We start from the raw sequence: 14,728 nt of genomic DNA, 5'->3' as shown, positions 1-14,728 counted from the left end.
CACACATTCACACCCTGATTTCCATATTTTGTTCACCCAGGAGAAAGGACGTTTGCGATTGAGACGTTTATTCAGTAACTGCTCATTGCAATGTTTAACATTAAAATCTTTATTTTTTCATACAGAACAGTGCAAAAATACCTTCTCAGTCAAACTTGAGGGCAGTTATGAAGTAAATACAATCATCATCAACAATATGAGGACGGCTAAATTAAGGATCTGACCAATCAGAGCACAGTATGTTATTAACATTATTAGAACATTAAAGGCCACTGACAGACTTCAGGTTCTCACATTTATGACGCACACACACACACGCACGCACACAATCATGTCTGGCTATACTTGTGAGGACACTGACATATTGCAATCCCTAACCCTTACCTCAAATTTAACCTAATTTTATCCCTAACTCTAAGATCTAGTCTTAACCCTCAAAAAAGCCCTTAAGTTATGTGGACTGGCCAAAATGTCCTCACATTAATGGAATCGAAACTTTGTCCACACAAGAAAATAAAGACATGCACACACAATAAACAGCATACAAACAGTAATTTCAAAATACACTGATCACTTGTAGGTCGAATGTAACGCGAGCTGTATAAATCAAGTCAGTCATTTGAACGGTTTTCATTTAGCAAATGCGTACATTGTTAACTTCGTCAGCAGTAAGTAATTTTCAGCAGTTATTTTGATGATGGCAGCAAGAGGACAAAACACTTCAGCATAACTTGATGTTGATCAAGCTTTTCATTGGCACGCTAGTGTCCATACAGGTGGAGGGAGGTGCTGCTACCTTTCCCTGACTGGCTGATTGGCCGTGAGAGACAGAAAGATGCCCACTTTACAGCCTGGCAGGCAAAAAAAATAAATAAATTCAGGCTGCTACTGGCTGTGCTTCTTGAGAATATGAAGATGTGACCAGGCAGAGACAAGGATGATAAGGCAGAGAGGAAGAGCTAAAGTCCACACATGAGGTCTGCCAAATCTAGAAGACATATATCTTGTCTCTCTGGGTGGTGTCGAGGTCATCGTCCATAGTCAGGAGGACCTGCGAGGGAACAGGAGGAATGCTCCATCAGTACACAGAGATTCCGGTTTCCTGTTTGATGATCCTCATTCCAACAATTCCAATAAGCTTTATATTTAAAAGTTCTTGCTTTAACCTATCATTTAGCCCTGTCAAGTATTTACTGTATTGGGTATTATTAAAAACAAACAGAATATATCTCCATCTAAACTCAAAAACACAGGCATTCAACAAACATGATCATACCAAGAAGGATCCAAACATGGCAATGGAGGAAAGGAAGTGCCAAATGTCGTGGTCATCAAAGAATGAGAGCAAGATACAGTCTCTGTTGTGCTCACGAGACTCTGCTGGTGTTTTCTGTGTCAGGCCAGAGAAACGCACACGTTAAAGGGTAAAAGAAGTCCACTGCTTCTTATCCACTCATTTGCACTCACACCCATACGGGAGCTGCTATGCAGCTGACCTGCAATCATTTGAAGCAACTAATTGGTGGTTCAGTGTCTTGCTGAAGGACACTGCAACTTGTGACAAAAGGAGCCAGGAATCAAACCAGCAACCCCTGAATTGGGGGATGATGATTTACCTTCTGAGCCACAGTTACACCACATTAAATTTATGCCACACTATAAAGAAATACAATAACGGAGCACATAAAAGGAAAACAATTCTAAAGATGTAAATTTGTAAAATTTGAAAGCCGTGCGTCATGCGCTTACCTGCCAGGTACTGAGACCCTGGAAGAAGAAATACAGGGCAAAGCCCCAGACTACGGCTGTGAAGAGAATACACACCAATGCCAAACACTGGATTCTCTCACCACTCCGCAGCTACATACACAGAAAAAATACAAAAAAATATCAGCTTTTTTTAATATAAATATAATTGGAAGCAAAAAGCATTAATATATGAAAACACACCTTCATAATTATGTAGAAGGCAAAGTAAAGCAGTAGGTTGCAGATGGCGATGGCCAGCAGGTAGGAGGCAAAGTCATTAGGTCTCTCTATGAGGCCATAGGCAGCTCTAGAGAGATGGAGCAGGAACAATGGAAAAAAATTAACAAATCTGAAAATAACATATTAAAAAGTCATTAACTAAGAAACACAGTATTTACTTACAGAGACCAGTTGACTATGTTTCCCATTACAAGCAGAACCATGCGGTCCTGTCAGAGGGAGACAAATTTACAAGCAGGAATATGACACTGCTATTTGTGAGTATTAGGGGAGCGAGAGAGACACAAAAATGTCTCCTAATAGTCACAAATTGTTTTATGTATGAATTTACAGTATGTATACACACACCCTAAATATAAACATTCATGCATAATTTTCTGGTCTTTACTTACAACATACATAGGTCCACTGCACTGTCTAATGCAATCTGTGTAGATGATATACACCACCCTGCGGAGGACCCCCGAGTCTTACATAAACAGAAGATAAGCAATAGTCAAATCTAAATTAACTTTAATTAAATAATCAAACCCATAGATAAGCATTTACTCCCTAGTAGCACATCATACATTAATATTATTTGTCTTGTAAAGTTTCCTGTTATTAGACATTTACATCCATTGGACAGCAAAAAAATGGATCACAAAAAAATGCATTTGTTTCTGTGATCTTACCAAGCCTCCATCGGCCCATGTAATACAGCTGTGTGCTGAGGAGAAGAGTGGCCAGAATGTGAATCACCGAGAAAATAACCCAGAAGGCTGTGTTTTCTCTTCCAAATACCTGCAAACATCACAAATACAAACGTATGTATTGAATGACGTAGGCCTAGTGTACTTTGTGGTGTATACTGAATGTCAAGTAAGCCTAGTGTACTTTGATGTGTGTGTGCATACTTACCACTCCTAGCACAGAAAAGAAGATGACCGCAGCCAGACAGGCATAGGCAGTGTAAGCACTGGCATTGATGTCTGGGTGCCTCTTCTGATACAGTTTCAACATACACAACCCAGCAATCATATACATGAAGGAGGTGTCTGCAAAGAAAGTATCACTGCAGCCTCAATTCAAACTTTTTAATGAAACTTATTGCATTTGCTGTACAGACACTCGAGCTTTAAACTGTTATTGCCAAATTCTGCCACTGTACCAAGAAACATAATAGGACAGATCAAGTCCTAAAGAGAAAAGAAGCACACTTACCAAACTGGAAGTTTGTATAATTGGGACAGACGTGGTAACACGCACTGAGCAAACCCTCCATCATCAGAGCAGTTCCCATGGCATAAAACAGACCAAAGTGCTTCGGGATGCCATACTCCTGTAAAGTGGAAGCAAAGAAAATAAAATCAATGATAAGTAAAGTAATGATAAGTTCAACTCATGTATTTGAGTGTAGTGAGTGAAAAAATGTAAGAAAATCAGAAGATTGTAGCATCTAACAGTCACACACTACATAACAGGCAAACGTTCATGTTTATAATCACAAACAATAAAGCTCATCTATGCTGAATGAGAAATTTACTGTAAGCTAATTTATCTGTGAGGTAAAGTACATGGTCCTTAAAGCACTATCCCTTACAAAAGATGTTTGCATCCCCAAAACCACATGATTTTTGTATCCATTCAGTAGAGTGGGGAGTGTGCCTCACAGTGTGTCTACCATTTTGCTATGCTGTAGTGCCTTTGCCTTACCAGCGAGTTAAGGTTGTTGCGGACCACAGCTCGATTGTGGACAATATCTCTCTTGAGCACAATAAGCAGGAAGAGGAGTCCAAGCATCACATAACCAACGTTACTGAGGATGTTGTTGAATGCACTGTGTAGGATGAGAATTACACGTCTGTAATACCATTTCTTAATGGAAATTTGTAGCCATTTTATTAACTGTTGTTATAAAATACATACAGGAACGCTTACTGCATACCTTAAAGCTCCCAGTGGGTGGGCACACAGGAAGTTATAATAGCAAATGTCCTGGTTTCCTGTAACATTAACAACCTAAAGAACAAAGAGTCAGTTTAGCGTCAATCCACAGTGCACATCACTGTACTGATGTCTACTAAAGTTATTAAACACAACCAAACTCTAAAGCTTGTTTTTCATACTGTCTGGTAAGTGATGACCAGCTGGATGACTGGCAGGGCATAGAACACAGCAATGGTAGCAATATTCCTGGAAAGAAGGTCAACAGCAGTTATTTGAAGAATGCTGCGCTTTTTTATTTCAAATAGAACAATTATATTTTAATACCGCAACAATCCCAAGGGTTACTACAACCTTAGTTTTAATAGACCCTGGAAGATGCTGGAATTGCAGAGAAATCAATTTTTTGTATTTTATGGCCTAATATCGAAATGGTGAGAAAACTAATGATTTATTTAATGATCTTTAGATTTAATGGCCATAGATTATGGTGTAACATAAACTTAATTCTTGTATTGCCAAGCTGATTTCAATATCCCATGGTATTTGTCAGTTTCAGTCTAACCAGTGTCCTCACCAGAAGTAGATTTGATATTTCTTGCTGAGGACCCTCTTGTCTTTACGGGCAAGGTCAGATACACACAGATATTTCTAAAAAACAAAACAAAAACATTATTAATTCAATTCTTTATTTATATAGAGCCAATTCACAACATGGTCATCTCAAGGCACACTCACAATTATGAGGTAAAAATGGGCAAGAAGAAAGAATGGTAGCTGTCAGACAACATGAGCGTTTAGCTACTTAAACCTTAACTGCATTAAAACAAACACCAACTTGCAGTTTAAGAAAAATTAGCAATGTGTATTAAAATGGGAGAAAAGATATACCTTGGTGCGGACAATGTTTTTATCCGAGTTAATATCATCCAGCGTGTCATAGTCATCCTCCTCCACAGAGCTCAAAGACTCCAGTCTGGTTCGTCCAACACTTTCTAATGATCGCTCTACAGAGAAGAGGTACACAATAAAAGACTATTTCAGTTGATTGGGGGGCCAATCTAAGCAATTACACTGAATGTTTGCAATTTATAAAATTACTCATGCAAAAAAAACACATAACACCTTTTAGAATTTATCTGCAATTTCCAAATATTATTAACCACAAAATTTAAATTGTTGCTGGTACTTTTGATCTTTGCTCTATCATTTTTTTTTACTTTTCATTTGAGTATCATCACATTAGGAATCTGGCAATTTTCTGGCTACAGCATCTCATATTGATGTATGATTCACATTGAGTTGATTGCTGAACTGTAAATCTAAGAAATCATTGTCGATTGACGCTCTATTATATGGCAGTGTGTCACCAATGTGGATGGCTATGTGGTGAAGGTGATTGAGGATTGGTCGACGTTTGAAAGGCTCATGTCCTGATGAACAAAAAACACACAGAAAACCAATGAAGGACGGAACCTGCTCTCAGGGGCAACCTGCAAGCCAGTCCATGGAAATATATTGCAGAGTGACAGTGATGGGCTTAAAACAAGTTGTTTGTCCATACCCATGTACCCATAGTTGTTGTCAGTGGAGGTGGCGCTGTCAGTAATGGCCTCTGAGCTCAGCGTGCTGCCATTGTCAGCTGAGGAGGAAGAGGATAGAAAAGTGGTTTACTTTTTATTTCAATCTACACGTAAACGACAATATAATCAAAGGTCAAACAGCCCAAACTCACCAAAGGAGCCATATTCATTTGGTGAAGCTGGAATCTTGCCTATAGAGATATGCATACACATAAAGGTCCAAGACAGAGTGCATGTTAACGAAATGCACATGCACAAATAAACAAAACAACAAATACTCAGTATGGTAATGCTGAACAGTAAAACACCACTACAGGTGAGCTGTTAGTACATAAACACAGTGAGGTGAAGAAGGCATCAAGATAAGTACATGTTAATGAAATGCACATGCGCACATAATCACAGCAACCAATACTCAGTACAGTAATGCCGCACACTAAAAAGGCACTAAAGGTGAGCTATTGGTACATAAACCCAGTGAGGTGGAGAAAGCATCAATTCATCCCCAACAGTTTCTTTTCAGGCTCATAATTCCTTAAAATTATCTAATGGCTGATTTGTTGTGATGAGTAGTAATTGCTGCTACCAGAGTTAACTTTGTAAAAGTTGTAAAAATCATTTTAGCACACACTTCAATGAACAGATACAGACACAAACTAAGAAGCAGTGTTAAGCTGAAGAAACACTGTAGTTTCCATGGAACAAATTCGGTTTTATGGGTTTGATCGTCACGTTGTTGGCATTCTTGATTGTAATTTATTTACTTATGTGTTTCTTAAGTCAACAAAAAGCCATAAAAGCTCAACTATCTTGCAACAGTGCCACATTCATTGCTCCACAGTCCAAAACTCATTACAGCTAAAAACATCACTGTATCTTTATATAATAAAAAAGGAAGGTTGTAGAATGTGAGATAATGCATGCAGAGCATCTGCAGAGCAGCAGTGCAGTGGGAGAAAGAACAGTAGGTGCACAATAGGAGTAACACTGTCATTATACCATCTCCGTTCTTCCCAAGCAGAGAGGCTGAACCACCCATTAGCATGAGGGAGAGAGAGTGAAAGACACATTCAGTACATGGAGAAATTTTAAAGTATACATAAAAGTATTTAAATTGCCATTATACTGCATATTAGGTGTAGTTTGACATCCTTATATTATAGCATCTAATCTTCAGAACAGGTTCATGACTTTAAAGAATCCCACGCTCCACACACCCTCTAACGAGCCCCTAATGGGCCAGTCCATTATAGCTAGTTGCTGGGCTACCTGTCTCTGCAGGCGACATGTCAGCAGGATTTTGAAACACTTCTCTCTTCTTACTCATTCTGCAGAAACAGGGGAAAAAAATGCAAATGAATATAATCAGTATTCAGTGTAGTGTTGTTGGTGCAGTGCAATGAAATGTACAGTAATTGATTAGAGACCAAAAAGCCCAGGAGTGAACTAGAACCAATAATAAATATAGGTTTAAACACTGTAAACTTGTATTTGCTGTTTTTAAATTGGTAATTTAAGTGATTCTTATAGAGGATAATTCGTCTTTCTCAAATGCTATGAAACAAATACTCAACTGGATGCTTTGTCTACTATAACCTAATGAGTATTGTTCCAGAGAGACGAGGGAAGCTATTTGCATCACTTTTAAAGAAAGTCATTCCATTTCTCAAAATGGAGGCAAATTTTTCTATATGGATGCTGTGAACGCTGGTTGACTGCAGAGAGAAGTGCAAAATACTACCGCTTGTTCTCCAGACAGGCCACCAGAAAGGTCAGGAGGTAGAAGGAGAGGAAGATTCCCAGACAGAACAGCATACCCATCCCATACACCTCCGCTGTGGAGTATGGAAGAAGAAAAATATAAAACTTTTCAGCAGTACAGCTCACGTGTCTAAGAGACATACAATATACATTATTTATTTTTACAGCTTTTCCAGTTCTTGAGAGCATAACTAGTATCCGTTTCTTTTAGTAATCCTGAGTTTATTCAAAATGTTGCAGGATCTATTTTGGTGACTTACCCAAAGGAGTCTCTAATGGCACAATGATGAAACTGATAACTGGTATGAAACTATATGTATTATTCAAGGCACTACTCTGTTTCCTTTCAGCAAATGAAAGTAAATTAAGCAAAGAGTGCTTAAAAAGGAATGTTAGCTTTATAACTGTGGACATTGTAAAAATGTGTTTTAGTCTAACATTCTTGACACAACTTTCCCGGTATGCAACAATGCCTATGGGTTTTACTCTAGGTCATATTTGCACATATGCTACTAACAGTTGATGGCAGGGGAGACCATCACATCAAGGACCTTGCTGCGGTTGCCAGCATCAATCAGCTCATCAGGTCGCAAAGGGTAGAAGCGCAGGGGACCACCACATGCTTCATCCTCTGTTTTCACTACTACCACCACATAGAAACTGTTGCTGGGAAAATCTTTTCTCTGGAAAGAGACAGATGGATGCATGAGAAGACATAATTAGACTCTGCTTGTGTGGTACTATCTACTAAAAAGTTGTGTTTTTCATTTCCGCAAAATGTACACGACTGTGTGAAACACTACCTGCACAGTAATGGCACCTTTTTTGGTCATAGTTTGGTACATTCCAATAAAGGCCACATTGTTGTCAAGATCGTAGACAGGGCACTGACAGGAAAAACAGAACAAATGATGAAAGACGCAAAGCCTTACAATTTCATTACAATTTCTTTATAACTTTGGCAATGTTTGCACTGCATTGCACTAACTCTCTCTTGAAATGAACTCAATATTGCATATATTACAATAGTGTTACTGCATGCTGACCACAGACGGACAACCTGAGGTCTCTGCCACTGTCTGCTTTAAGTAGACAGGGCAGGGATTTAATTGTACCTGGATGTCTTGGATTGACATAACGGAGCAGGGGAATATCATGTCTGAGTTGACCTTGACAATCACAGTGTCCATCCCGTCTGGAAAGACATACTTGAAGTACTAAGAAAGAGAGGAGAAAACAGATTAAGTCAGAAAGGGAAAAATTAAGGGAGATAAATCAGAGCGCACATGTTCTATTTTGGTAGAATGAAAATAACTGAGCATTGACGGGTTCAGACAAGATCAGACATTTACAGTATGTACATTTGTTACTTCTCTTTCTTACGATACACTAGACTGACTTAATAAATTAGGGTTTATTTTAAAAGGTGGTAGAAAAGGACAAAAAGAAAACAAAAGTGTGTTTTTGCACATGATGAAACTTGTGAAAAAACTAATGTTACAACATGCTGCATACCGCTACATTCATACATCCTCTTTTTCATCTGTACTTTCCTTAGATTCTCTCATAGTTCTTGTTATCTGTGCTCTCCACCCTGTTTCATACTTTCTGCGATTTGTGACAAAACGCCCTTGGTGTAAAGCAACAACTAGTTTCACAAACACAGTACTGAAATATATACCTGAGGTTCAGATGGTGATGCAGTGAAGCTGAATTTCTTGTCTGTCCTGTAAAAAAATAGATGACAGACATAGCATCAAGCCACTGCTACTATAAAATGCAATAGGGTAAGAATTCAGGCAGCAATCAAACTGTGATGTCACCGTTTGTGTGATTATATCTGATATCACTCACTGTAGGGTGAAACTTTCAACACGGCTGACTCGTAGCTGGTAGTTTGTACCCTGGGTGGAAAGAGTAGACACATCCACAAAGAAGTACTGGGTCTCAGAGGCGGCTCGGGTTGGAGGCTGGCACAATGTCCGGGCCACATGATTGTAGGGGTACTTCCTCTGGTAGCTAGAAAGAGAAAGATATAGTGAAAAGTTGAAGATTGCTAGGAAATTTTTGGAAGTAATGGATGATTAGGTTAAGACAAAAATCAAAGCATAGAACTTATTAACATTATATGAATATAAATAGTTCCAAAACATTGCTGTTTAATAATGACTGTGATCAAAGTAAATAAAACCTTGATTCTAGAAATGTTGTGTACCTCAAACTCTAGAGGTTGATTGTGTAAGCAAAGCATTGGGCATGTGCAACAAATGTAACTTCACTCTGATGACTTTAAGGTGGCTCTCGGAAAGCAAGGTGGGCTTAGATCTGCACTGGCGGATCTCAAAGGTGGAAGTCAAAGTCCAAGGTTCTTTAGTGACCTGCTAAAACATGCCTGGCCATGGCACTGCAAAAGAGACTATGGCGAGGCCATTTGTGTGTTCCACAACTGCAGAGACTACATCAGTCTGAGATAAATGTACATCACATCACAAATGAGCCGTTGGCTAATGACAAATAAATATTTGACCATCAAATATCTGATGGGTTATAAAATGACGCCTGATTAAAAAAGGTTACAAAAGCGGATTGTGGATTTTGATGTTTCCTTGCTATAAAGTACATCAACTGGTCTTAATAATACTAGAAAGCAAATATTCATTGCAATTCGTCTTCATATCCTTCTACCGCACCTACAAATGATTCCAAAGCAAACACAACACACGCATTGTAATTCAATTTTAAGGACACTAAGCACACACAGTGCTGTCTACACCAAATGAGCCTAATCACATGACTGGAAGTCATAACTATTTACTCTATGTAAAAACAGACACTCCTTAAGGTGAAAACTTTCAAGTTGGTGTATGTACAGTATTTAACACAAACATAAAAGCCAGGTACAAAAACCATGCTGAACATTCGCAAACCTTGTTAGTGTTGTGGAGACTTGCCACTTACAACTGATTTGATTAACTGAGCCATCATGGCAAGTGTTGTGACATGCAGCCTCTATGGAGGAAGTGGAGATCAAATTCCATTTGAATTTGCTAAACTCAACATATACAAACCACACAACAGGAACAATAACTGTATGTTCAGCGTATACAGTTCATGACTATGACAGTGGGGCCATGCTGGGGACAACATACCTATCTGAACATGCTAATGACTTGGAACTTTTTATTTTTAAATTCCATTTGAATTTGCTAAACTCAACATATACAAACCACACAACAGGAACAATAACTGTATGTTCAGCGTATACAGTTCATGACTATGACAGTGGGGCCATGCTGGGGACAACATACCTATCTGAACATGCTTATGACTTGGAACTTTTTATTTTTAAAGATGTCTGTCTCAAAGATGTGTTCAGCCAACAATTTATGTATATGAAGTTGGAACACTTACAGGCCTCTTAGTATAAGAGGGATTTGAAAAGACAGCACAGCTTGCTTCTGTCGTACCACAAACAGGATAGGGCTCTCTGAAACCTGTGACAACACGGACACACGCACTCCTTCTGTCTAAACAAAAAAAAGGGGATAAAGAAACTATAATAAAACACTTGACATTTCTCAATATTACTAAGTTACGAATAATAAAAGTGTGACGATGTAAACTCACCTTATTCCTGGAAACGGTGTGGTTGAAAGCATAAATTGTCTGGTTTTCACTCGTAACTGTGTCATTATAGGTGATATCAAACTCTGCTTCTTTCTGGATAACATTTTTGCTTCCCCCCACCGCCCCACTGCAAATGTGGGTTACACATAAGCAGAGCCAGGCAACCAGCAGTGGTCGGATCCAACAAGGAGCAGGTCCATGGCTGCTTTTATGTCGAGATTTCCTACAACTCCATACCATCATTTTGTCTGACACCGTTTTCCTCACCTAACAACTGATACCTGACGTTATTCTAGCCTGTGTGGCAGTCCAAATGGAAACTCCACCCCATTCAGCAACAATTAAGCGCTACTCTGATAGCAAGTTGGCAAGTGTGCCTCTTCCTTCAGTGGCCAACAATAACAACACCTGCTAACAGGCGAGCTAAAGAGACAGTGTGTTGTTTTTGTTCTTGTTCCTCCTTATGCTGACGTGTTTAATAAACCCGAGACTGTCCGCTGTGCAACCAGTAGCGTACGTTTCAAGACAAAAATTAATTCTTCTTCATGTGAAAGGCCGAAACCTTGCAGACTGCTAGCTAGCTGTGCTAGCGTTAGCATTGTTGGTCAAGGCGCTGGTAAAGCAGTTCCATGTTTTAATACCGGTGTCCCAACGTCGGCACAAGACTCAAAAATAAAACACCACCACGTATTTTTTAGAGTCTGTCCAATGTCAGCGGTTGTCACTCGCAACGCCGCGACATCACGCAAATACTTCTCGTGTGAAGAGTGAAGAGATTGTGTTTACAATGAGGAAAATCTGACCAAATAGCGGGCCCCCTCCCTCCCCACGATCAGACAGTAAACAAACTGAGACGACCTCGTGACGTCATGCCGCTGTCATTTCAAATGGCTTGAACGGGGATTTATTTTTTACGCAACTACAATTTCTCTGTCGGGGAAGCAAAACTACATATCGTTTCACCTACAAAAATTTTGTAACAAATTAAGGTTTCAAAATCTATGGTCTGAAAATCTATACAGGGATGAGATATGTAGGCTACTGGGAGAAGGCATACAGTCAGGAAACACTATTAGTAAAAAAGTCAGAGATTAATTAGTATTAGTCAAGCCATTATTTGCAAATTCTTAAGAAAGACACTGATGTGATTAGCATTGTCAGTATTTAATTGATTAATCTGTAATGTTGTCCAAATCCTTTATGTTCATTCATCAAAATTACAAAAACACATATTTCATCTGAATAACTTTTGCCTATAGCTAAATGTACTGACAAAAATAACACCTATAAACTTTAGATGGTCTTATGAGGTTAGTTTGCTCTTTTTTCCCTCTTTTTTTAAGCAACCATTTGCCCATGACATATATTTGTCTATATTTTAGGGGTATATTAGAGTTAGAGAGATTGATATTAGGGGTACATTTGTTAGTTGTAGTGGGGATTGTTGTACTGAATAGTAAACGTTACAAAAAAGGTTTTAGTTTCTGTGTTTGCTTCTTTGTGCCTTTGTAATGTTATTACGGATCTAATGTAAAAGAACTACACCAAAGCTGTCACTAGTTCACAAAACTCTACAAGTGCACACACATTTTTTTGAAATTCTCACACAGCCAAAATGCTTTCTGGGAGTCTCGCTTGTACTCCGGGTGCAGATACGTCTCTCTACCATGGAGCGGTGCTGTCTACAACCTGGTGAGAAAGGGAATGAGAGTAGAGGTAAACAGAATAATATTTTTCTCAAGAGTAAAGAAAACCAGCAAATTCAGCACTGCTGTAGAAAAGGATAAAATAAAACGCAGAATAATATGAACCACTTTTCTTCTATTATCATTACTGACAATATTTAGGATCACGTAGGCTATAGCCCTCTGTGACGCCCATCGTATTGTATTTGCAATAGTTTTTAATAAATGAGTAAAGACAGTTTTATCTGTTTAATGGCAAAGTTTTTTAAAGTCTGTCTTTAACAGAAATATTATTCTCAGAAAGTCAGGGCCATTTCTTAGCACACGGTGACATTTAGGTTACTTAGTCAGTGTAGCGAATTAGGTATCTATATGGGTATAAACAGGTAGACTAATAGTCATTATTATCTCTCTGGATCGTTACATGGCATTGCAGAATAAAATGTACCCCTTCCATTGGGTAAATAGTGATACCGATGTTGAGTGTGCTTCAATAAAATTAATGGCTACTTCACACTTCATGTGTCTTTTCCTCAGCTCCGTCATTTGAATCTGTCATCGTAATGTTAAAGTGGTATATCCCTTTAAACCCTCATGAACCCGCTTTAACATACACAGTGCAGCAGTTTGCAAGGAATCACTGAATCATGGGAACCAGGGCGACAACGCTCACTTCTTTGTCGCCAGGGCAACCACAACACGTTTCTGTGGATGAAGTCATTTGTTACGCGGATCGTTACCATAGTTACAACCTAGAGAGGGCGCTGCGGAGGAGCGTTCTACGTAAAATGACGCAGGGCGGGGGCGTGCCCGCGATGCGCGCTGCGCAAGGCTGCTTGTTGTTCCCGCAGAGAGGCGAGAAGATGGCGGCCGTGTCAAGCGGAGGTACTGCTGGGTCCGCTGCGGCCGGGATTACGCACTCTACCCGACCGACCCACGCAGTAATGGGCTCCCAGAACCGAGCCCAGCCATCCTCCGGGATAAGCCACTCCAGTCGTACCAGCACGAACACCGGCTGCATCACCAATCCTGGCCACACTTCGGCCACCAGGCCCCCCCCAGCCCGAGTGGGCCACTATGAAATTGAGCGGACCATCGGCAAGGGAAATTTCGCGGTTGTTAAACTAGCGACACACATCATTACCAAAGCAAAGGTAAGACGAGTGATGTCCGGGCGTTAGCGCTGAAAGATTACAAGTTGTCATTTTTTAATTTCAAGCCATTTCGACCATGTACTCCGGATGACGCTGGGGCCTTTAGGCTCCGGGGAGACAACGGCAAGCCCGCTTTGGTGACACCGCTGCTCGGTGATAGCAGGGGTCCGTTCGTCACGGGGCATCACCTCCAACTACTAGACAATTACCAAGAGATGGATCTGTTTCACACACAATACCCATTAGTATTTATAAGCAAAGATAGAAAGGCCTTAGGTTAGAATGTGGTAAAGCGCAAGAGACAGAGAATGGTATTGACGAAGAAGAAAAAGAGGAGACCGAACGTTTCGACTTTAGAAACGTTAGCTAGCTTAGCTAACTAGCTAATTAGCCGTTTGGCTAGATTCAGATACATTTCACATAGCGGCCAAATCACAACGTTAAAAGTTTTCGGCACCCCCGTGGATAACTTCAAAGTAACAACAAAGTTCAGAAGTTGTTAGGTGTAGGTCGTCCACTTATTGATAGCTCTCTGTGAAAGCTAGCGTTGAATTAACAGCTGGTTAAAGCCAGGTAAACAAAATCCAGACTCAGTGCCAGATTTGTAATGTAACGCTAGAGACAGTGATTTATAAAAATATCGAATTAACGTCACTACAGCTTTTTGTCGTAACGTCCGCTTAACTTGGAAATTTTGTCAAAAATCTTTTTTAGTTTTGTTTAATGCTATCTGTTTGTGTGGTATTCGGATGTCACAGATATAGCTAAGTGGTATTTCCATGAAGAAAGCATTGACATGGCAAAAATATATGTAGTAGAGGCGTTTGCATTGTTGGTGACACTTAGCGTTATACTAGTGATAGACACAGTCACCAGATACTATTATTAACAATTGACATTCATTCAAAACATTGTCATTGTTGAAGAATAAATGTCTTAAATTTAGGGTTTTTCAGAAGTCAGTCATGTGCTGAAGATAAGTATGATCCCATTTTGTATATAC

General features: G+C 39.5%; 2 protein-coding genes across 7 annotated transcripts in view; one reads left to right on the top strand and one right to left on the bottom strand.

Moving 5' to 3' along the window:
* Positions 1–93: 93 nt before the first annotated feature.
* sidt2 (SID1 transmembrane family, member 2) lies at positions 94–11,730 on the bottom strand. Of its 4 annotated transcripts, XM_067507995.1 has the most exons (27): positions 10,887–11,730; positions 10,671–10,786; positions 9,114–9,278; positions 8,941–8,986; positions 8,375–8,476; positions 8,063–8,146; positions 7,777–7,942; positions 7,240–7,333; positions 6,768–6,826; positions 6,498–6,524; positions 5,651–5,689; positions 5,480–5,557; positions 5,286–5,348; positions 4,807–4,922; positions 4,493–4,566; positions 4,098–4,164; positions 3,917–3,990; positions 3,685–3,808; positions 3,193–3,310; positions 2,890–3,026; positions 2,664–2,772; positions 2,382–2,458; positions 2,152–2,198; positions 1,951–2,056; positions 1,750–1,860; positions 1,277–1,390; positions 94–1,051 (listed from the first exon to the last, which is right to left on the bottom strand). In XM_067507995.1, exons 1-27 carry the CDS (start codon positions 11,127–11,129, stop codon positions 989–991), a joined length of 2,619 nt encoding a protein of 872 aa, XP_067364096.1. In that variant the 5' UTR covers positions 11,130–11,730; the 3' UTR covers positions 94–988. The 4 variants fall into 4 exon arrangements, with proteins under 4 accessions (XP_067364096.1, XP_067364097.1, XP_067364098.1 ...); XM_067507996.1 differs by lacking the exon at positions 6,498–6,524; XM_067507997.1 differs by lacking the exon at positions 5,286–5,348 and having other exon boundaries at positions 10,887–11,729.
* A 1,671-nt stretch (positions 11,731–13,401) lies between these two features.
* sik3 (SIK family kinase 3) overlaps positions 13,402–14,728 on the top strand; it is a 36,059-nt gene continuing 34,732 nt past the window's right edge. For all 3 annotated transcript variants that reach the window (XM_067507992.1, XM_067507994.1, XM_067507993.1), the window contains exon 1: positions 13,402–13,725. In XM_067507992.1, the coding sequence (XP_067364093.1) occupies positions 13,435–13,725 (291 nt within the window). In that variant the 5' untranslated portion in view covers positions 13,402–13,434. The remainder of the gene's footprint in view (positions 13,726–14,728) is intronic.

Source organism: Channa argus, chromosome 6 (assembly GCF_033026475.1).
Source record: "Channa argus isolate prfri chromosome 6, Channa argus male v1.0, whole genome shotgun sequence".
NCBI classification, from domain to species: domain Eukaryota; kingdom Metazoa; phylum Chordata; class Actinopteri; order Anabantiformes; family Channidae; genus Channa; species Channa argus.
The sequence above is the reverse complement of the archived record's forward strand: the minus strand, read 5'-3'. Positions and strand labels throughout refer to the sequence as shown.

What these genes read in the sequence shown, in the direction of transcription:
- sidt2 (XM_067507995.1), bottom strand. Translation starts at nt 11,129, where the DNA reads ATGATGGTATGGAGTTGTAGGAAATCTCGACATAAAAGCAGCCATGGA. An exon ending in GCAACAACCTTAACTCGCTG is followed by an intron (nt 3,311 to 3,684) that starts GTAAGGCAAAGG and finishes TCCACTTTACAG; the next exon opens with GAGTATGGCATCCCGAAGCA. An exon ending in TCTTTTCTGTGCTAGGAGTG is followed by an intron (nt 2,773 to 2,889) that starts GTAAGTATGCAC and finishes TGATGTTTGCAG; the next exon opens with GTATTTGGAAGAGAAAACAC.